This window comes from Papaver somniferum, chromosome 6 (genome assembly GCF_003573695.1).
Source record: "Papaver somniferum cultivar HN1 chromosome 6, ASM357369v1, whole genome shotgun sequence".
NCBI lineage: Eukaryota > Viridiplantae > Streptophyta > Magnoliopsida > Ranunculales > Papaveraceae > Papaver > Papaver somniferum.
In genome coordinates this window covers 138542697-138564325 of record NC_039363.1, presented here as the reverse complement: position 1 = coordinate 138564325, position 21629 = coordinate 138542697, and the positions used below count along the sequence as shown (strand labels likewise).

At 36.1% G+C, this 21629-nt stretch overlaps 5 protein-coding genes and 1 long non-coding RNA gene across 9 annotated transcripts; 4 read left to right on the top strand and 2 right to left on the bottom strand.

Annotated features, from left to right (window-relative positions):
* Positions 1 to 1302: 1302 nt before the first annotated feature.
* LOC113289496 (probable LRR receptor-like serine/threonine-protein kinase At5g59680) lies at positions 1303 to 4172 on the top strand. Its single transcript, XM_026538760.1, has 8 exons — positions 1303 to 1984; positions 2078 to 2541; positions 2627 to 2762; positions 2881 to 2952; positions 3079 to 3147; positions 3246 to 3317; positions 3417 to 3488; positions 3684 to 4172. The coding sequence occupies exons 1-8, from the start codon at positions 1368 to 1370 to the stop codon at positions 3718 to 3720; spliced, it is 1539 nt and encodes a 512-aa protein (XP_026394545.1). The 5' UTR covers positions 1303 to 1367; the 3' UTR covers positions 3721 to 4172.
* LOC113289497 (protein TIC 22, chloroplastic-like) lies at positions 3088 to 6709 on the bottom strand. 4 transcript variants are annotated; one of them, XR_003331043.1, is made up of 9 exons: positions 6223 to 6708; positions 6079 to 6141; positions 5678 to 5752; positions 5491 to 5541; positions 5310 to 5369; positions 5126 to 5197; positions 4892 to 4927; positions 4630 to 4807; positions 3088 to 3545 (listed from the first exon to the last, which is right to left on the bottom strand). XR_003331043.1 is itself a non-coding variant. In XM_026538763.1 (8 exons), exons 1-8 carry the CDS (start codon positions 6649 to 6651, stop codon positions 4715 to 4717), a joined length of 879 nt encoding a protein of 292 aa, XP_026394548.1. In that variant the 5' UTR covers positions 6652 to 6708; the 3' UTR covers positions 4518 to 4714. The 4 variants fall into 4 exon arrangements, 1 of the variants encoding a protein (XP_026394548.1); XR_003331044.1 differs by lacking the exon at positions 3088 to 3545 and adding an exon at positions 4211 to 4433 and having other exon boundaries at positions 6079 to 6135; positions 6223 to 6709; XR_003331042.1 differs by lacking the exon at positions 3088 to 3545 and adding an exon at positions 4218 to 4433.
* Positions 6710 to 6889: 180 nt separating this feature from the next.
* On the top strand, positions 6890 to 9921 carry LOC113291566. The gene is made up of 7 exons (XM_026541089.1): positions 6890 to 7333; positions 7809 to 8356; positions 8575 to 8646; positions 8749 to 8886; positions 9210 to 9426; positions 9577 to 9785; positions 9874 to 9921. Exons 1-7 carry the CDS (start codon positions 7171 to 7173, stop codon positions 9919 to 9921), a joined length of 1395 nt encoding a protein of 464 aa, XP_026396874.1. The 5' UTR covers positions 6890 to 7170.
* Positions 9922 to 10909: 988 nt separating this feature from the next.
* Positions 10910 to 12941, top strand: LOC113291565. The gene is made up of 5 exons (XM_026541086.1): positions 10910 to 10915; positions 11010 to 11126; positions 11369 to 11901; positions 11997 to 12201; positions 12389 to 12941. Exons 2-5 carry the CDS (start codon positions 11064 to 11066, stop codon positions 12920 to 12922), a joined length of 1335 nt encoding a protein of 444 aa, XP_026396871.1. The 5' UTR covers positions 10910 to 10915; positions 11010 to 11063; the 3' UTR covers positions 12923 to 12941.
* A 611-nt stretch (positions 12942 to 13552) lies between these two features.
* On the bottom strand, positions 13553 to 16042 carry LOC113291564 (protein FAR1-RELATED SEQUENCE 6-like). Its single transcript, XM_026541085.1, has 6 exons — positions 15739 to 16042; positions 15528 to 15634; positions 15131 to 15293; positions 14358 to 14847; positions 14090 to 14257; positions 13553 to 13937 (listed from the first exon to the last, which is right to left on the bottom strand). Exons 1-6 carry the CDS (start codon positions 16040 to 16042, stop codon positions 13553 to 13555), a joined length of 1617 nt encoding a protein of 538 aa, XP_026396870.1.
* Positions 16043 to 19821: 3779 nt separating this feature from the next.
* Positions 19822 to 21313, top strand: LOC113286241. Its single transcript, XR_003329186.1, has 2 exons — positions 19822 to 20246; positions 20596 to 21313. It is a non-coding gene; the product is annotated as an uncharacterized LOC113286241 (long non-coding RNA).
* Positions 21314 to 21629: the final 316 nt, after the last annotated feature.

The following is a 21629-nucleotide window of genomic DNA, read 5'->3' as shown; positions in this document are numbered from 1 at the left end:
ACTACAACAGCTAGTGGACCATATGTTGCACTCACGTCAACAACTTTTTGGTTGCTCCGTCCATTTCTAGATCTTCATCGCATTCCTTTCCTTACGAATTTGTTTTCCAAAACAAATACCAGCATTTGTTTACCCTTTGTTTTTATTTGTTTCCTTGTGTTCTTTTTAGGTGTACGATTCTAGTAATCGATGGTCCGATACGATGTCACACTTCAACAGATTCATTATCTAAAGGATTAGGTCAAAAAAATAATTGAGATTATTTCATCTAGCTAGCCTTCTAGAGACCCAAATCTAGTAAAAAGTTTAAAGGATCTTGCCTAGGTTTCACGTAAAGCAGCAGTAATGACAACAACTACGAGATTATTAGAGGTCCAGCCCCTAGTTAGTAAGTTCGCGAATGATTCGCGAATCATTCCCGGATTTTTCCGTATCACGAATTTTACTGTCTTATTCGTGTACGTTTGCAATTTCGAACCCAAATCGCGTATTATGTGGTATTTCCGGATTATTCGCGAATCATTCACGAATTTTACGTGTCTCGAATGATACGTCCGCTTAATTCGCCATAAATTCTTTAGCTTTTACTTTTCAAAGACCCCACTTTTTGGACTTTACTGCCTCCCGAGCATACACGACCAAATATTAGACGTGTTGTAATTTTTATGAAACAAAAACGACTGAAGAGATTTGAAGGTGAAGGTGAGAGAGATCTCAAACTCACTAACCAAGCATCTAAACCACCATACGACGTCCTCTTGGATAACTAATGTTGTATATATTATTAATATCATCATATTAAGTTTATCTTTTCTTTAAATAACTCACACATATGCATAAAAATTGGTCTATGACCTTATAAATACAAATTAATTGTTATATATAGATACCGAATTTTCAGAACCGAACTCACATTTATAAATCGAATTATACACGTACGTATGCCGTTCCGAATTACTAACGAATCACGTCCCGTTGACCGAATTTTGGACCGAATCTGGATTTTACAAAACCGTATAATACTCGTACGTTTGCCGTTCCGTATGTTTGCCGAATCCCGAATTGCTAACTATCCAGCCCTTGTAGTTGTGAATGTTGGCCCCTAAACTCTTATCATGAGCCATTACCCCCCTCCCTGTACACCCCTTATTAGGTCAACGTCTAGGTCAAACACCCTCTTGATTTGTACACCCTTTAAACAACAATCAAATGCAACCATCCACGTGTCACAAGCTCAACCAACCTTCATCGTCATCCCACAATGCATGCATGGTTTCTCTCTTTCAAACCTTCCATTTTCCAATCAAAACTTTGAATGCTAATTCCATCTTTCCTGCAACAACTTCTTCATCTTCTTTCCTCTCGCAATGTCTCTCAATATCTTTATCCTATGGCTTGTTAGTATCCCTCTGATTAAAATCCATGCTGGTCCAGCCCCAAGAGGTTTTCTTCTCAATTGTGGCGCATCAGAGACTACCAAAGTAGGTAACCTAGATTGGATAACAGATGAAGGTTTCATTCAAGTTGGAAACAAAACAACTCTGGACAATCCTGATTTGGCACCCATTTTAGCTACTTTGAGGTTTTTTCCTGATACGACTGCAAAAAAATATTGTTTTGTCATCCCGACGATCAAAGGAGGGAAATATTTGATAAGAACGACGTATTATTACGGAGGTTACGATGGAGGTAAAGAGCCACCCGTGTTCGATCAAATCATTGAAGGAAGTAAATGGAGTACGGTTAATACAACCGAAGATTATGCAATGGGTCTTAGCTCTTATTACGAAATCATTGCAGCTTCATTGGGTAAGACGTTAAGCATTTGTCTTGCCAGAAATGAACATACTACCTCGAACCCTTTCATATCTGCTCTTGAATTAGAGTACTTGGAGAATTCAATGTACAACTCGACCGATTTCAACAATCATGGCCTCATTACTGTCGCTCGCCATTCCTTTGGATACGATGGTGACCTCATTAGGTATGTATTATATACATGAAAACTCCATGCTAGCTAACCCGGAATGTGTTGTTTATAATTACTGTAATGTAATATTATGAATGTTGAGACTAGTTTTCCAGATGATCAATTCAATCGAAACTGGCAACCATTTGAAGACGCGAATCCTGTGGTTGAAAGCCATTCTAATATAACTTCAACAGATTTTTGGAACCTTCCGCCATCAGCTGTGTTCACCACTGGTTTGACAACCAGCAGAGGCAAGGAGCTGAATATACAATGGCCAAATGTGTCCCTGCCAAGTGCCAACTATTACATTGCACTGTACTTTCAAGATAACCGCACACCGAGTTGGTACAGTTGGAGAGTGTTCAATGTTTCAGTGAATGGGCAAAACTTTTATACCAATCTGAATGTCACAGCCACTGGAGTGACTGTTTATGCAACATCGTGGGCTCTTTCGGGGCTAACACAGATCACCTTGGCACCTTCGAATGATAGTATGGTAGGACCTGTTATTAGTGCAGGGGAAGTCTTTCAGATAATTCATTTAGGAGGAAGAACACTCGCCAGAGATAGTACGTACCTCTCCTGCTCTCCATACACGGCTAGGGATTATCAAGTTCGATTCACATATTCTAACAATGTTCACAAATGTAACAGCGTCCGCAATGGAAGATATTGCAAGAAGTTTCAATAACCCACCTCCTGACTGGAAGGGCGATCCATGCTTACCTCCGGAGCACGCATGGACAGGGGTTACTTGTTCCACTGACAAAGTCGTCCGAGTCTCTAACATGTGAGTACTTATCTATGAATCTAAAGTATTCTAGACGTAGAGGGGTAAACCATTACAAAGATGTTCCGACAACAAATATGTTCCGACAACAGTGACTTAAATGATGATTTTCTTGCAGAAATCTCACTAACTTTGGACTGGTGGGAACATTGTCCCCCAGCATTGCCAACTTAACTGCCCTCAAGACCTTGTAAGCAACTACTTTGTTTTGTTGGGTAAATAAACCCTCAGCCCACTTTATTGTGCAGTTTTTCTAGCAATCAATAGGTTATTCAAGACTAGAGATTGAGATGGTCATTTGTTAATGATTCTGCAGAAGCCTCGGTGGAAACAAACTCTCTGGTTCTATTCCAGACATGGGTTCTTTGAAAGAATTGGGTTCCCTGTAAGTTTATTTTTTACAGTACACCTATTTTTTTTTCTTTTCTTTCAAGGTTGGTTTCATCTGGTTTTGATTTTAAAATTCTTTAACTCAATGAGAAGGCATTTGGACAACAACGCACTTGAGGGATCGATTCCTCAATCACTTGGAAAACTGCCGAAGCTCCAAGAGATGTAAGTTTTTTCTGTTTCTGGATTCAAGATGCCATCTCTACTCTGCTTCTAGCACATGCTTGACAGAACGAATAATCTTTCCTTGTCTGATGAAAACAGATTCCTCCAGAACAATAACCTCAAGGGTAGTATTCCAGATGCTATCAAACAGAAAACTGGGGTTAATATTCAGTAAGTATAAACCACAATTTCTGACACCGTTCTCTCCCTTTCTTCAGTCAGTTTCTCCTGCATTGATATGACGTGAATTTGCAAACAAGTCAAACCCAAAGCGCCTTCGTTGGCGAATTTGTTAGTATTTATATTTAAATGGAAAACAATAGTTCATGCCATGTTTTTTTAACAGCATTTTTTCTTGTGCTACAGAGTCACTCCTGGAAATCATCTTACCAACTCTGCATGATAAAAGCATGAGACGGGAGTGCGTTCCGTAGAGATATAAGGGGACAATGAGAGCTCTGTTCCATACTGAACTTCAAAACTGTGGCACACTAAAATATGGGAATCAAGTCATACTACAACTAAGAGAATGTTGTTGGCCAAAGAAGAAAGAGGAGAGACGTGAAGATGAAATTGAAGTAGTTGAGTGGACCATTGAAGATCATGCTTCATATATGTAAATCTTGCTAACAGGATTTCTATATTGATTTATGATGGTTCACAAGGTACAATGTGTTTACCCTAGAACTCATGTATTATATTACTTATAATAGTGGTTCATATGTAAGCCTTTGTAAGGAACATATAAATATCGGATCTACCCTATAACACGATGGCAAATTGTACAAGGAAGCATGATACAAATTGATGGATATCATGGGAAAAGTCAAACTAATGTAAATGTTAGCAGTGTCATGCCAAGAAGAGCTACCTAACATGTCAAAAAGAAATCATATGATAATGACTGATAAATGTGATGCTTTCACACCACTAATATGCATTAATAAATAAAACAGTGTTAAAACCACTTCAACTGTTGGAAACAAAACACAAGATAAATGAACGAGGAGTTGAGAAGTTGGCATTTTTTATCTGAAGTTGGCTCCAGAGAGAAAACTCATATTAGTTTGTGTAATTCCTCCAGAATATCTCTAACTTTGACTTATACTCTATAATCTGAATATCGACAAATAGAATATATAAGCAAATGATTTTAGAGGAATCAGGATGCAACAGTTAGAAGCAAGAATAGAAGGTATGTCAGACAAAGTGTTGTTCTTAAACCAGGAAATGAGTCGAGATACAGAGAAAGATAAACACAAATTTCGAGCAATCATTGCTATGTATAACGTGCTTATGATTTGTTACTGACCTTCATAGGGGCCTTAAATATGCAATGGAGTTGTCTGCCTCTAGATCCTTAATATGGCTGATGGAAGATATATAGAGGTCCAAAATTATGCTGAGGCCACTTCTTGAAGGTGCTGGGAATAGCTTTTACCAGGTGGGATGAAGATCAGATCTTCCCAGCCCGAATTTTTATCGTTTACCTGCAATAGACAGATAAGTCATGCTGTATTAATCTCAAAAACCCCACATTTGATAAACTGTATTCACATAATTAGTTACAATACCTCCATCTTTTTCAGCACATCTTCCAAACTTCCAACCTGTAGAAAGAAGTGAATATTGTAAAAGAAATTAAAAATTCATACAGAAAACTCCATAGAAATAGAATAAGAAGGAAACAGCGGAAATAACTTTTGCTGCCTAATCTTTTTCTTTTCCTACTAATCCAAGGTAACTAAAGATAAATCACAATGACAGCTGAGAAACTTTGAGAATTTCCGATATAGAATCTGTGTTACCATAATGTGTTGAGAAACACCCGATCCTCTTGACGCCCTAGAGACTTTCGAGAGCTCTCTTTCTATATCTTCCTGAATGACAAAGAACCAACCAAACGGTAAAAAATAAAAAAAGACATAGAAACGTGAATTATGTTTTCAGTAAAATAGCAATGATTAAGGGGAAACGTATCGGTCAACAAACCTTTTGGAAGTATATCGGGGAGTAGCGTTTGTTCTTCTTTTTCACAACCAGAAGATCTGACTGCAAATGAACATAACCGCCTATTAAGTGTTGCCAGGACAATTGGATATTACAATCTATGGTACACATGTAGCCAATCTCAAAGATAAGTATCTCACAAATCATTGAGTTAATCACATACCTGAAACACAGGCACCCCATCAAATCCACTCTTAAGATCTGCTGCTTTGAGCTAGAAATTAAGAAAAATATGTGAGAACGATCCCAAAATGATTCAGACTCGCATATCAGAAAGCCAGAAAGAACAATCTAAGAATAAAAACAAAGAATGATCCAAACAACCACTACGTTATGAAGCTATATCTAACCTCTAACACATTCCTTATTTGCGCTGGATCAGGGAGAAACCTGAATGCAATTCCTTCAACCTTCAACATATAGACCTACATTGAGCAAAAAGGTAACAAAGTGTAATGTCAATAGACATAAAACCTTACTTCAAGTGGTTACAGTTAACCTAGTACCAAACTTTCTCTACTTCTCATACTGGCATAAGGTATGCTAATGTGAGATTAATATCCAAATCGGTCAAGTCTAGTGAACACCAAGAAAAGCCATAGTGAGCTTAATTTTCAATTGAGAAAGCATTGCTAGATTTTCATTAATTTTCATTAGTAAGTCTAAGCAACAAATTCTTTATTAATTCATTCTTGCAATAGTTTCTCGAAGATTCAAACAATGTACTTAACATCGAGTGAAAAATGTTTACCTGATCAAGTGTAATTGGAACAACTCTAGCTCCTCTCCCTAAACCAGGTTGCTTTAACTGAACCTAAAGTAACACCAATTATAATTTTTCCTGAAATGACAACCAATATGCATCAAAAAGATGAATACTTTTAGTAATACTGACCTGGGCAAGAAGGGTTTCGGCATCCTCTTGTCTGAAAAAAAGGAGACCTAATGATTTAACACTTTTAGGATCCGAAATAAGAACAAATTCATTATTCATATTGCTAACAGTATAAACAGAAGTTCCAGCTAATGTTTTAGCCACATAATCAGCACTTAAAGCGATATCAAATGCGTGTTTAGCTTGAGGATGGTGATGAGTATTAAACCCTAATTCTTGATTCACTGAAGCAAATTGAGATAGTGCAGAACGATGCTTTTGGGGAAATTTTGTAACCACATTCTCTACGACAAATCGTTTTCCTTCTTCAAATCGATTCGAAAATTCAGACCCTAATCGCATAAAATGCTGGTGAACGAAAGTAGAGATCGTTGAAAGTGGTGTTTTAGGGTTTTCCATTGCTGATTGAGGAAAAGATAAATCCGCCATTTGTTTTTCAAGGCTCGAAGTTAAAACACACAGTATTTATGTTAAAGGACACCTAAATGAGTTTTACATCCGGATAAGATTAACGATGAAGTGACTCTTCTTTTTCTAACAAAGGGATAGCTCATTGATTTAAGGAAAATTTGTTGTTTGGTCCTAAGCCCATATATTTAGTTATAGTAGGGTCCAACCGGGTTTTAGACTTATCACTAGGTCCATAATTTTTTGAAATGAGCAAAATGACGAGCTTACCCTAGTAGTTACCACGTGTGAAGAATGCACCCACTATCTATTCCCGTACAAAACCGCTGAAACGGTCAGAAAAATCATTCGTTTGTCTTTCCCGTACCACCAACTTCTTACGGTTTTCAAAGAGAGAAAAATTTTTCTTCACAGAGAGAATTCAGAGAATCAAAAACCAAATTCATTTAGAGATTTTTGAGACAACAGATCTCAAAAATCATTCAGAGATTTTTGCTAGTTTGAAAAACCCTAAACCTAAATTTCTCTTCTCTTCCGATAATGGTTAAAACAAGAAAAATCACAAGAACAATCCAAGAAGAAGAAACAATAATGGATGATAGCACTGCTCCTAGAACATCAGAAGACGATTCAAGAATTTCAAGACGAAAATCAAAGAGAAAAAAGAGTAAAAAGGTTGAAACACAGAAATCGAAGAAAAAAGGTACTGATTCAGAAAACCTATCAGAGTTTACATGCAACTTCTACTTTGTGTTTCTAGCACTTAGAATTGGCAGTACATAACTATAAAACTGTAGAATAAGAATCAAAAGTGATATGCAATTTGTTTCATTTTATTTCTGATACATAGAGCCAGCAGTACATATATCAAATACTGAGGTTTTTTCTTAATTAGGTTGTTTTTTGGCAGTACATAAGTCCAGTAGTGAATGGGTAACATTGTTTATGTGTCTATTTACCACTGTTTGTGTTTCTGGCACATAATTGGCAGTACATAACTAAAAAACTGAGACATTGTAGTGTTTATGTACTCTAAATTCATCTGTTTCTTTGTTTATGTGATAATGATCTTTGGATATGAAGTACATAAGGCCAATAGTGATTGATTGTGTTTCTGAGATGATGAATGTGTAGTCCATAAATGTTGTACTGAAAATAAAACCAATTAAATTTTGCAGGTAAGGTTGTGCCAAAATCTGTTAGGAAGTTGTATAGGTCTGGTTTCACAGCATTACATAGCCTGGTTGCCAGAATGAAGGCGAGTAAATATACTTTGAGTGAAGCCACATTGGAAAAGATAGCCGAATCTTCTTATGGACAGATGTTTTTGATGTTCTGGCACACTAAGTACTCAGAAAGTCATTGGGAAAAGTTGGAAGCTGCAGTGAAAAAGTACTTGAAGTGTTACAAAAGGGGTCGAGTCAAGAATGAGCTCACCTTTGAGTTTGTTAGAAGAGGTGAAACACACATTATCACGTCGACACCAGAAAAAATGGGTGTAATGTTTGGAATGCCAAGAATGGCAGGAAGAAGAACTGATGACACCTTTTTGATGGTAGGTGGTGGATGGAGGCAGAAACCATTCTACATTAGACACTTTGGTGATAGCAACACGGTTACAAGACCAATGCTACAAGATGCCATCTTGAAACTGCTCAAGCGTACTGGTATCAAGAATTGTAAATCTGAAGGTGGCGAAGACAGTGATGATGACAATGATGAACAAGTAACCGATAGTGAAGATGATGAAGATATGGAGTACAGGATACCAAGAGTAGAAACTGAACAAACAATTGAAGATATGGTTAAGCTATTATGCCTGTTTATGTGTATTACTTTGTTTTTTACAACAAAAGATGCTCATAAACTCAAAGAAAAGTACTTTGGTTTAGTTGATGATCTTGAGAAGTCAAAGAATGTATCTTGGCCTGACCTGATACATAGTTTCTTAGAGAAAAAATCAATCAGAACTACAACACTCCCGAGGACATCACTGGTTGTGTCGTCTATTTGTTGGTATCGATCATCTAGTACAAGCTTTTTTTTTCCAAGTACATATTTACTCTACTGTCATTTAAGTTTCTGTATTTGATTCTATTGATGTTATTTTTGTCATAGTTGTTGTATGCGGAGCATACTCACTTGGTGAAACCAGTGACGTTACCAGATGATCGATACCTTCCAAGAGCGGCAAGGTGGAACATCAAAGAAATATCTGTTGAGTTTCTAAAGGATATGGAGGCTTCGCAATACACAGTAAGTCCCTAAGAAAAACAATACATATTACTAGGATAAGTTTTATTTCATTATGCTTCTTGTAGTTTTGGTTTAGGAAACAATGATGCACCAGTACATATCTAAAAAACTGATTAAAGTTGATGAATTTAAGTATAATTATTTGTGTTTTCATAAATAATTATACTTAAATGATTTGTTTTAGGTAGGACACTATCAGAAAAGCAGTTTTCTGATTGACCAAAATGATTGTGTGTGTGTCATATGCACTATTTATTTGAGTACATATATGTTATACTGATACAAAAACTGGTTATATGTGTGCGTTATATGTACTTTTCCAGTTCTCTAAAGAATTTAAGGATGAATATACTATGTATGAAAAAGAAATGTTGAATGAAATTGCTCAAAGGCTTCCAGTTGAAGAAGTGCCATTGACAGTAGATTGGCAAGAAAAATTCGAGGATTTGGAAGTAAAGAATGAAGATTTGAGGCTGACAATTGCAGAAAAATGGTGTGAATTACAGAGCAGGAAAGAGGACGGCCTCCCCATTGATGTGAGTATCCTAGAAGAGCTTTTGAATGATATATCACAGAGCTTACCCACCTCCACAACCAAACTCGGGAGAAGAAGAATCTAGCAGTAGCTCTGAAGAAGGGCATGATGATTTGGATGACACCGTTCCATCAGCAACTACTCCTTGGTAACAGAGGATGAACAGGAAATTCCAGATGATACCCAAGAAAAGTCGAATGAACAGGGAAATGCTACTCCAACAATGCCTGTTATGGGGGGCTCTGAAGAAAATCTCACACAGTTCGATATTGAAGTTTCACAGTTTAAAATTTGGGCTAGATCTGATTTGGAGCGAAAGGTGAAAGAGCTGCAAGAGGAAAAGAGCATGCCAGAACCATCACAGGTAAGTTATATTCTTTCTAGTATTAGTTTAGTTTGTAAAAAACTAAAACTTGTCAGTACATATCTACTATACTGAAAAAACATACAAGTACATATCTGCAATACTGATTAAAAACATATCACCTTATGTTGAATAACACGACTGAAAAGGCTGAACTCCAACAAACAGCAGCGACACAAGTTCTGGGTAATATTGAAGTGGAAATTGGTTCTCTTAGAGATAGACAGGTGAGCGAATTGAACGTTACACTAGTTACCAATTTTATACTTTGTCATCCTATAAAATAATACGGTTTGGCATTGCATTTATGTAGGGTGCATCGCTTGAAGAAATGTTGCCGAATATGCAGTTTATGCCTTTGGTTTGTGAGCTGCCGAGTCTCAAAGAACTGCATACCGTGCCGATGGAGAAACTGATTGACCTGGCCATCCATGGGAAGGGTATTTATACCGATGAGTACTCAAAATATCTACAAGCTGAAATTATGGGAGATCCTTATCCATCCTTAGGAATTCTTAGTCTGGAGTACCCGTCGACTGGTAGTTTACCAAGCTTGGAAAAAATGGAATCTTCTCAAATCTTCGACAAATTTTATGCTAAAGATCTGGATCCTCCATCACAAGTTTCAAGACCAACTTTTGACTTGGGTTTAGGACCAAGTGATCAAAATGGAGAAGAGGTGCAGCAGCCTGCAATTGATCTAGGTGCACCTGATCCACCTCAAATCCATCTTGCAGCTGCCGCGCATAATGAAGCTCCAGCTGCTAGAGGAGCATCAGATCAAGCTCAAACGGATCCCTCGGATGAGCAAGCTCAAATCGATACTGCACCTACACTTATGAAGCCTCTGCAATTGTTTTAGCTGCAGCTGAAAAAGCTCGTTTGAAAGCTGATCTTCAGCAACCTGAACAAGAAGTATGAACATGTTCTAAACCTAGTACATATATCCTTCTGATACATATAACCAGCAGTACGTATATCAATTTTTGGTCAAATAGCTCGTAGTCTGATTTGTTTCAAATGCAGGGAATAAGGAAACCTTGGGATCCCATTCCATTCAATGAAGTAGAAAGGAAGAAGAAAATGAAGAATGACAGAAAGCAACAGCCTACTAAAAATTAGAGAGTCTTGTAAGTACCTAAATCTACTTCTGTTTAATGAATTTATGTTTTGTTTTTAATGATGCTTTTAGCATATGTACTAATGCTGCCGATTCTCAAACAGAAGTATCCAGTTTTAGATGCTGAAAAGGCAGAGGAAGCTCGACTGAAGAAGAATATGAGCGCCGAAAAAGCTAAAGCATATGCTGAGACTCTCCAACTTCTTTCTGAGCTACAGAAGGTAATTATAATTACCAAAAAAGTGAAAAGTAACAAATTTATCAATACTTAATGGACCACTTATGTTACATATGTTCAATAACATGGGAAAAACCAACAGTACATATGTTATGTACTCAGTGAAACTAAAAGTACATAACTTCTGTACTGAAAAGAATCCAAGAATACATATGTTCTATTCTGTTCATTTTTTTTTTGCTTTTTTAGTCTCTCATTTTTTTTTACGTTTATGGTATATTGAAGGATAACGAACCTGGAGTTAGTCAAACATCAGAGGAAGATGACGTAACACTTGCCAAGAGACTCGAAGATAGGCTGGCTACAAAGAGTAATGAAGTCAAACCAATAGCGAAGTCGACCACGTCAGTCATGGACAAGGAGAAGAAAAAGCCGACTATCTCAGCCAAGGAGAAGAAACTTACTCCAAAAATCACATACACCCCTCAGAAGCCAGTAACTCGGAGCCACCCGCAGAAAAGAGTTGATCCTGAGTTTGCTAGTGGCAAAGGACTGTCGGGACATAAAAGGCGAAAAACAAAGTCCAGAACTGAAAACCCAGTTGGAAAAGATTGCCCAACAGAGAAAGTTCAGAAAAAGGATAGCGAGAATGTGAGAAAGAGAAAAGCTAAAGGTGATCCAAATCTGCAAGAACTTACTAAAAAAGTGAAGAATGCACGCAAGTTGTTGAGCCTAAGGAAATCTCCGTTCTATAAGGATTTGAGTTCACAACAAAGAGCGCTTCTCTCTCCTTTTTTGACAAAGCTACCTCAATGTGAGTCTCTCTTGGATATGTCCCTTTCATTTTAACAAAACTTTATGTACTTCGTTTAGAATCAAACTTATAATTGATTTGGATTATTTGAATTTGCAGCAACAGTGCTTGGAAAGCTCCTGCTGTGATTGGTCATCACATATTATCTGCAGAGACCTTTGAAGATCTGCTACATAACAGGGCTTTAGAGGGAGATCTTATAAATTACTGGCAATACCAACTGAAAAAAGCATATCATAATGAGCAACCAGTGAATGGACAGAGAAAGTACATTCCAGTACTCCACATTGATCCAACAGGCTGGGTATGTTTTCCAATTTATCTTATAAACAACATGCATCATGTCTTTGTAAAGGGCATAGCATATCTGCGAAACTAAAACGAAACAATTTTTTTTGATGTTGTAACAAATATTATGCTTTCATATATGTGTTTTACACTATAATTTTCAGTACATATTTACTACACTGATAAATTTAATTCTTTTTCAGTTTTATTTAAGTGACCCAGTACATCAAGTAGCAGCAAACACTGCTGTATTCTTACCCATCAGGAATATGGAGGAAGGAACCAGGAAGATTATTATTCCAATGTCACACCAAAACGTGCATTGGACGCTTCTTGTGTATGAATGCGAGAAAGGCGAATTCTTCCACTACAACACTTGGGAAGCTGTATCCAAAAATGAGTGTCTCGATAATGCTAATCTTATGGCAGAATACTGCTTGTTAGCAATTAATGAACGCTTGTCGAGCCTGCGCCTTCCACTTGTAAGCAGAGTAAAGATGATTAGTTACCCAACACCTCAACAGGGAGACTATCCAGATTGTGCAATATATATCATGCACATCATGAAGAAAGTTGCAAAGGAGGAAGTAATTGATGGAGTGCGAATGAGCTTGGGAGACCCAGAAGAACTAAAGGACAAAATACATAAGAAGAGGATCTCTTTAGCATGCAAAATACTCTCAGCAACATCTCCTCCTGAGGAGAGCTGGAATATTCATGCTCCAAAAGGTTTTTAAGACAGTGCTTATATGAATTAGGAATGCATAGTAGAAGTTATCATAGAGAACATATTCAGAGTTTGCTAGTTTGTTTTAGACAATATCAAAGTTTAGTAATTATTCTTATTTATTTTGATAACAATTGTTCTCGAAACTATGGTGTTTGTGTTTAATCTATGTACAGTTGTTTGGCTTTATAAAAATGTTGACATGTTGGATGGTAAAAGTCCATAGTATGAAGTGTTTTGGTGTGTATTATGTAACATAGACCAGCTATTAGAGTCAATTGAAGAATATGACTCTCTAAATTTGTTAATCATGATGGGAGAGAACATGAATCTCAGAGCTGGTCTCTTTGTTTGGTGTGTCTTAATTGAACAGAAAGTACATAATAGTTGTGCTCAGAAAGTCTTGAACAAACTTGGAAATCAACCTGAAAACCAATAATATTGAAAGTGGATAATGCAGTACAAAGTACCATTAAAAGAGTCTTAAATGAGCACAAAGTACCTTGTCCCAGAAAGATATCAAACAGTACATAATTTCAGCACTCTAAAAAAAGCGAACAAAAGTATTTAAAATGATGCGCAAAACAGAATCTGCATTGTGACCAATAGAACTAATAAGGGAGAACTGAAAATCTAAAACTCATGGGTATGAAGGAATGACAGTGCACGTTGCCTTGTTGTGGTGAGTTTTCTTCTTACAGTTGGAACAACGGACGGACTTCCTAGCTTTCTCCCATGCATTCTTGATACGATTTCCCTTTGGCCTACCTGGTGGAACTCGTGGATGGGGTGGAAAAATAGTATCCTCTGGCAGATACTGCTCTGGCCTGTTGTAGTTGGGGATTGGTCTGATAGCAATTGAATACAGCTGCTGAAAATTTGTAACTTTGAAGTAGTCTTCGATATAATCTACGTATCGATCACCCTTGGCAGATATAGCTGCTGTAGCATGAGAGCATGGAAAACCATAAACACGCCATCTTTGGCAGGTGCAAGTCTTGTTCAGCAGATCAACAGTGTGAGACCTGCAGATGCGTAAAAAGCTTTTCAGCACAAATAACTTAAAAGCAGTACATATATGCAGCACTGCAAACAAATACAAAAAAACAAAACATATGATTCACTCCTACATGTATGCTATAGTACAGTAAAAGTTGTTTTATGGGATAAAGCTAACCTAGGCGAATGAATCTCATACTCATACGCAGATGACTGAGTAACATTCCAAACTCGACCAATTTGAATATGTTCTTTAAGTAACGCCTCGTAGGTAGGAGTGAGCTTCTCTGGGTCCATCAAAAGACTCATTTCGCGACGTTCATTCATCAACTCCATAACGCGTAACCTATGAATGGAACAAAAAGAACACCTGTAATAAATTTTGAACAAAAAAAAAATGAACCAAAAACAAAGAAAACACCAACAAAAAAAACACACACACAAACCTGATCATGTCAACGAGGGCGCAGGCAGGCAACCTCTTGTCTTTCCGAATCCAATTATTGAAGGACTCAGCAACGCTTGATGTAGTCTGACCAAATCTACAGCCAGTGAAGAACGCGCTGGACCAATGTTCCCTAGGCATATTGCGGCAATACTCAGCAACCCCAGGCCTTCCCATTAACTCCATTTCCATTAGTGCTTCTTCATATCTTGCTGGTGTGAGAGCATAAGTTGCTTTTTTGAAACAAGCCATAACTTCTTTGTACTTCTCGTCCGATTTCCTGATTGGTAAGTTTCCTTGCAAGTGGTAGTAACAATAGCCATGATGGGAAGTAGGAAAGTGTTTAGGAATAGCCCTCAACAATCCTTCATGACGATCAGACATAAAGGTGATAGGACGGTCATCAACAATGTTGCTAAGATTGCACATAAACCAATCCCAATTGTCAACATCCTCTCCTGGGACCAATCCAAAGGCTAGCGGATAAAAACCTGGAAAAAACAAACAGTACATATATTATATACTGTCACTAAATATGTTGCTATATTCATAGACGTAACATATATTATGTACTGGAAAATAGACTAAGAATTTCCAGTACATAATAGACATATTGTACTCAAAAAAAGGTCTTATGCTTACATATATGAATTAATGTGTGTTAGACACAATAACTTTTCAGTACATAAATGGTATACTCAAAAAGTTCCAACGATTAAAAGCAGTGAATAACTTGTAAACAATAACAATTAAAACGTAACAAAGAGCACTTGCCTTGATTCCCATTCAGACAAGTAGCAGCCATAAGGGTACCTCTAAATCTCCCGGTCAGAAAAGTTGCATCAACAAAAATCATTGGTCGACAAAGTCTATAACCTTCAATACAAGCGCCTATTGCGATGAATAACCTTTCAAATGTCTGAGTTGCATCGTTAAACTGAAAATCCTCATAAGAGCCAGGATTTGTTTCTTTCAATGAATTCACCCACCAAACCAGATCAGAGTAAGACTTTACATCATTCCCAAAAATTTCATGGTGTGACCGTTCCAAACCATGATATGCATGGTGATATTTGATATTAACACCAGCACCAACTTTTATATAATCTTCAATTTCGCGAGGCTTGATAAGTGGGTTGTGCATCACACGATCATGAATAAGGTTGTGTACCAGCTTCTTCGATACTTTAGGACTTCTCAACTTCACACCAGCTCCACAAGTGTGCCTCCCAACATACTTTTTTATCCTAAAAACATCGCAAGTAGAATCAATAGCAACTGCATGGATCATCCAAGTGCATGGGACTTTACTGCATTTCATTGTGAACCTTTCACGATCATTCTTCACCTTTGTTACGCGATACCCAGTCTTCAAACAATACTTTTGACAGGCCAACCGAACAGCATCAACACCACACGAAAAAGCTTGTTAGGATCATCAAAAACATTCTCCCACCCATCGGACAGAAGAGGTTTAACAATTTCTTTTCCATCAGTTTCATAACTATCTCTATCTGCCCTAATCAGTTCTGAATTGTTGTCGACGTCGCTGAATGTAGAGGAACTACATCCACCAGCAGAAAGAAAATCCACATGCAGCTCAAAGAACGCCGATTTCTTTGAAAAATGCAAGGCAGCGAGACCATGAAGTTGAAAGTCAGCAATCACAGGCACTTTGACAACCATTCTCAACATAAGTGATGATAATCTCAGAAGGGTTCAAGGTTCTCCAGTTTCACAAACCTAAGATGAATTCTCAGTTCAAGGATCGTCTCAGTTTTCACATAAGAAATTTACTTAAAAGTAACGAGGTGAGCAAAATGATGATGCTTATAGTAAATGTATGCATATCAGTAGGTATTTGGATTGGAACACTCTGCATCAGACATGTTTTGAACCTGCAAATGTGACAAGATGTAACAGTATTAAAATACATATTTTCACATACGTACTGAAGGGTCAAACTAAAAAAAGTGAGAAATCTATGCAAGAAACAGAATCTAAGAGCAGAAACAATGAGTATGTCATATATGTACTGCTGGATAATACGATCTGAAGTGAGAACAAACCTGATTTTGAAAAGAAAACAGAAAGATAATCAAATCGAAAGCTAAAATAAGCTAAAAACTTAACAATCTAACCAAATAACTGAATAAATACGAACAAGATTCATAAAAAACAAACAGAACACAACCAATCTCCATGATCCAAAATTCAATCTTAAACATGATTCAAAAACTGTAGCAGAAACAATGAGTATGTCATATATGTACTGCTGGATAATACGATCTGAAAGTGAAAACAAACCTGATTTTGAAAAGAAAACGAAAGAAATCAATCGAAAGCTAAAATAAGCTAAAACTTAACAATCTAACCAAATAACTGAATAAATACGAACAAGATTCATAAAAAACAAACAGAACACAACCAATCTCCATGATCCAAAATTCAAATCTTAAACATGATTCAAAAACTGTAGCAGAAACAATGAGTATGTCATATATGTACTGCTGGATAATACGATCTGAAAGTGAGAATAAAAACTGATTTTGAAAAAATAACAGAAATATAATCAAATCGAAAGCTAAAATAAGCTAACAACTTAACAATCTAACCAAATAACTGAATAAATACGAACAAGATTCATAAAAACAAACAGAACACAACCAAGCTCCATGATCCAAAATTCAAATCTTAAACATGATTCAAAAACTGTAGCAGAAACAATGAGTATGTCATATATGTACTGCTGGATAATACGATCTGAAAGTGAAAACAACCTGATTTTGAAAAGAAAACAGAAAGATAATCAAATCGAAAGCTAAATAAGCTAAAAACTTAACAATCTAACCAAATACTTATAAATACGAACAAGATTCATAAAAAACAAACACAGAACACAACCAATCTCCATGATCCAAAATCAAATCTTATAATGATTCAAAAAATGTAGCACAAACAATGAGTATGTCATATATGTACTGCTGGATAATACGATCTGAAAGTGAAAACAAAACTGATTTTGAAAAGAAAACAGAAAGATAATCAAATCGAAAGCCAAAATAAACTAAAAACTTAACAATCTAACAAAATAACTGAATAAAAACGAACAAGAATCATAAAAAAAAACAGAACACAACCTATCTCCATTAAACTGTAGCAGAAAGAAGAAAACGAAAAGATTAAGAAACATACCTGTTAAAAATCGCAGAAGAAATCTTCAGAAACCCTAGTTCCAAATCCAGAAGAAGAAAGAGAGCAGAATTTTCCCAAGAATAATCGGCTGAAATTTTTTTTAGAAACTTTGAAATAGACTGCTTTAATATATGTAGGATTGGAAGGGTAGTTTAGGTATTTAGAAATTTCGTACAATTTGTCCCGCACGTGTACAGGACCTGGGCTTAAAAAATTTGGTCCATTTTCATGTTTTCTCTTAATTATGAACCTCTGATTAGTGGGCTTTAATGGGTGGACCTGCCACTAACTAAGAACAGTATAATGGTACCTATTGGTAATTCCTAGTTGATTTAACCTCACGTACCCCAAATTCAACACAACAGGACGAATGACACCGTACTAGTGATCAACAGACCGACAAATCTTTAGTAAATTACAATTGGAAATTTCGGTACAAAAGACCACCCGATTTCTACATCAAACACTAGTAACACCGAAGATATCACATCTAAGATCCAAAATGTCAAAGTTAAGCCCAAGTCCAATTCTTATCCTAAAAATTTAGACCAAGTCCAAGTGACTAATGAATGAGAAAAGTTTTCTACTAATCAGATTTTAGAGTAAAATCGGATGAGCAGTGATATTATTACTCCCTCCTTTTTTACAAGAGAGATATTATCACTTTTTCATCACCTACCTAAACACTCAATATCATCCCTCGCTCCCAAATATAACTAGTACCGGTAGAGTTTAATTTCTTTCTCATTGACTGGTGAGCGTTTGGCTTAGAGAGAAACCAATTGTACACGTTGGATTAAGTTTTGTGGTGCGTTGATGGGATAACATGTGGTGCAGATTAGGTAGGTGGTTGATGGACGATTCACATTGCATGTGTTATTCGACTGTCAGATCGCCGAGACATAGTTTTGGACTGTTGAGAATTGATGTCGCATTCTTACACTGTGTTTACATGGTTTTTAAAGACGACCCGACGGCTAAAACAATTTTCACATCTCAGCCAACCAATTGCACATATATAAGGGAGCTAAAGAAAATTCTTCATTCCAAAATCTTGATTTTCTTTTTCATAAGCGATAACGTTTTTTCTTATAATGTTAATTAGTTTGTGTTTCCTGATCTCGTCGCTGGTATGGTTTCTTAAAAATGTTGTTATTTTGTTACGATTTCATTTATTTTAAGTTTATTAATTTCATTCATGTATCAGCCTTTGCCCTGCATAAGGTTTTCCCTTTTCTTCACCGTTTCCTAAACGACCAAAGGTGTTTCCTTTCCATGTTATGGGTTTTTCTGGGGGTTTAGATTTTGTACTTGAATTGTAGATTTGATTAAGGTTTAATAGAAAGATTTGTTTTGATTTGATTATTTTGTTGTTGTTGGATTTGTTTGTTTTATCGTAAGTAAACTTAATTCTAATTTTTTGTGTTTCGTTTTTTAAGGATTAGATGTTGATGAATTAGTTCTCTGAAGATGTAAATTGAAGTTTAGTGAGAGGATTTCTTGACATCAAATTCTGGTTCTATTGAATCATGATGGGGAAAGAATGAGAAGGTGTTACATTAACATCAACACATAATGGGTGAACCCATGACCCGTGTTTATTACTATGAATTTTATGTTATTTGTGGTGATGATTTTGATTTTTAATTCTTTTCCGACTTATACTTTAATTCAGAGGGCTAGCCTTAGGTTTAAAGTGCAGGTGAGTATGTGCTGATATTTGTAATTTGGTTGAGTTTGAAGAATTCAAGGGCTAAACTAAGAAAGTTTTTGCTTGGATCTCAGTCTATCTTAGCTTTAATTCCAAATTACCCAGAAACTTGAAACTCATAAATAGAGAGCCTCATGCAACAAGATTTCTTAATTTTCGTCACTCTTGTATCCTAGAGTCGTCCTATATAACTTAGGTTCTTCGTGAACTGTATTCTAGGTTACGACTTTGAAGACTTCACTTAGGAGTTCGTGAAGTCCGGTCAAACTACGTTTTATCTGATAGTTTGTGTATCTGGATCTTGTTCTTAGGGATTTTTTTTAGAAAAAATGCCCGTGTAGGGAATATAATTAACAAACTAACCACATTTTTTAAACTTTAATTAAATGCCCATGTCGTTAGGAAATACGTCATGACCCACATGATTAGTCATTTTACATTGACTTTGATCGATTTCTAAGGTGAATTTACCTACTTACCCTTGTCGTTAGAATCTCTCGGAACTAATCAAATAAATTATTATTCCCTTTGATGCCTTCTTCTTGTTCTCACTATCTTCTCGTCTCTAATCTTTCATATCTCTGCAAGTTCATCATCATCATTTGTTGGTGAAGTAGAAGAAATTTTGATTCGCCAAGTTATTTCTAAAAACTATCACGATCACCTAATTCAAAAATCGAAATATCACTTCAGAAACTTCCTCAAGAAATTTGGGAAAAATATACTAGCGAAGGTGAACATTCTTATAGTTTTTGTGTGTTTAAATCCAGCTTAGAACGTGTTAAACGTCATCAGGTATGGTTGAAATGCCCTTAATTTTTTTTTGAGTTAAAAATTTTAGTATGTGATTTAATTGTTTGTTTTGGTGATTTTATGGTACATATGGGTCTTGGTAGTCATTCACTATAACTGGAGCATTAGAGGGAGCTAATTTTATTGTTACTCGGAAACTTGTTATAACAACTTGTTGATTGTGATCATGAGGTTTGCAATTTTTTGTTTTTAGTTCATTTTTATGATTTTTTTCGATTTAATTTGGTTTCTTATTACTTTATTAGTAATTGTTGTTAACAAATTTCTTCAATTTTGTATGATTTGTGATGGCTATTTGGTTTATATTAATCCAAATGTTTTGTTTATGTACACAAATCAGAATCTAAAGAGAAAAATGATCAATGATTTATGAATAATGATTGTCCATAATTGAATTAGCAACACTGAACAATGACAAATCTGTTTAGGCTTTCAATTATTGATAGAACAATGGGTTTTCGGTATCAAACTATTAAAACTCTTTCTTACCAAAATTTATCTGGGAACATTGGGCTTGCAGGTAAGGAGATTTAGAATAGATTCGAAATTAACAACATATTTGGTTCTCCATTACTAGATTCACACACACAAGGTGTTTGCTTAAAATCCCGAGCGACCAGTTCTTGAGCCAAGATTGTGTTGTTGTTGCTGATTTATATGGTTGATGGTCGTCTTGCTTGTGTTCGAATGGTTTAGGATGTCTGAGAAACAAGGATAGAAAACAAAATCTGGATACTTGTGTAATTCAATTTTGGCTTGGATTTGGGATTATTTTGCTCACTCGAAAATCAATTCAAAACTGATGTAGCTGCCCTGAAAACTGCCAACAAGTGTTGTCTCTGTTGTTAGTATTATAAAATGAATGAATGTACTTGTCATTTTTTAGTACTTGTGTATGTCATGTATCATTGGTATGTTTAGGTCTCGAAATCGCTGGGATTAAGAAACATATAAAGGAGCTAAAAACATTTAAAAAAAAAAACCTCTCCACCACAAAAGTTACGCCTGCAACCTGTTTGATAGAGGTGCAGAAAGATGAACAAGGTTTAGCTTAGTGTCGAGCTTCGAATCAAATCGTCACTGACTCGCTTTCATGACTCATTTCATCTAAGTCTGAGTCCAATAATTTAAGGGCTTAAAGGTAAATTCACAATGACTGATTCACTTCAACTTATGCAACAAAAAGTTTCTTAGGCATTTTTTTCAAAAAAAAAAAAAAGCGGGAAAAAGGTCAAACTGTGGACATTTAATTAATGATGTAAAAAAATGTGGCATTTTATTAATTGCATTCCCTACATTGACGTTTTATTAGAAACCCCTTGTTATTATTGATCTTTGAAGTTTTAGTACTCCCATATTAGGAACGAGATAGATAGACATCTCTGTTCGTCTCAGACTTTGTGATTTCTCAATATAGATATCTAAACTCTTCTTTAATTTGTTTAGATTGTTATTGAGGGGTGGTTAATAATCCAAGCTGAGTGTAAGTGTTCCGGATTCGTGAAGTTTGCTAGACTTTGGCTTTACAAACATATTTCCAAACCTAGATTGAAA

What these genes read in the sequence shown, in the direction of transcription:
- LOC113291565 (XM_026541086.1), top strand. Translation starts at nt 11,064, where the DNA reads ATGAGCGCCGAAAAAGCTAAAGCATATGCTGAGACTCTCCAACTTCTT. An exon ending in TTCTTTCTGAGCTACAGAAG is followed by an intron (nt 11,127 to 11,368) that starts GTAATTATAATT and finishes GGTATATTGAAG; the next exon opens with GATAACGAACCTGGAGTTAG. An exon ending in ACATTGATCCAACAGGCTGG is followed by an intron (nt 12,202 to 12,388) that starts GTATGTTTTCCA and finishes ATTCTTTTTCAG; the next exon opens with TTTTATTTAAGTGACCCAGT.
- LOC113289497 (XM_026538763.1), bottom strand. Translation starts at nt 6,651, where the DNA reads ATGGCGGATTTATCTTTTCCTCAATCAGCAATGGAAAACCCTAAAACA. An exon ending in CCGAAACCCTTCTTGCCCAG is followed by an intron (nt 6,142 to 6,222) that starts GTCAGTATTACT and finishes GTGTTACTTTAG; the next exon opens with GTTCAGTTAAAGCAACCTGG. An exon ending in CCCCGATATACTTCCAAAAG is followed by an intron (nt 5,198 to 5,309) that starts GTTTGTTGACCG and finishes TTTGTCATTCAG; the next exon opens with GAAGATATAGAAAGAGAGCT.
- LOC113291566 (XM_026541089.1), top strand. Translation starts at nt 7,171, where the DNA reads ATGGTTAAAACAAGAAAAATCACAAGAACAATCCAAGAAGAAGAAACA. An exon ending in ACAGAAATCGAAGAAAAAAG is followed by an intron (nt 7,334 to 7,808) that starts GTACTGATTCAG and finishes TAAATTTTGCAG; the next exon opens with GTAAGGTTGTGCCAAAATCT. An exon ending in GCATGCCAGAACCATCACAG is followed by an intron (nt 9,786 to 9,873) that starts GTAAGTTATATT and finishes AAAACATACAAG; the next exon opens with TACATATCTGCAATACTGAT.
- LOC113289496 (XM_026538760.1), top strand. Translation starts at nt 1,368, where the DNA reads ATGTCTCTCAATATCTTTATCCTATGGCTTGTTAGTATCCCTCTGATT. An exon ending in AAGAACACTCGCCAGAGATA is followed by an intron (nt 2,542 to 2,626) that starts GTACGTACCTCT and finishes CAAATGTAACAG; the next exon opens with CGTCCGCAATGGAAGATATT. An exon ending in TTGAAAGAATTGGGTTCCCT is followed by an intron (nt 3,148 to 3,245) that starts GTAAGTTTATTT and finishes CTCAATGAGAAG; the next exon opens with GCATTTGGACAACAACGCAC.
- LOC113291564 (XM_026541085.1), bottom strand. Translation starts at nt 16,042, where the DNA reads ATGGTTGTCAAAGTGCCTGTGATTGCTGACTTTCAACTTCATGGTCTC. An exon ending in GTTCGGTTGGCCTGTCAAAA is followed by an intron (nt 15,635 to 15,738) that starts GTATTGTTTGAA and finishes TGATCCATGCAG; the next exon opens with TTGCTATTGATTCTACTTGC. An exon ending in TATGAGATTCATTCGCCTAG is followed by an intron (nt 13,938 to 14,089) that starts GTTAGCTTTATC and finishes ACGCATCTGCAG; the next exon opens with GTCTCACACTGTTGATCTGC.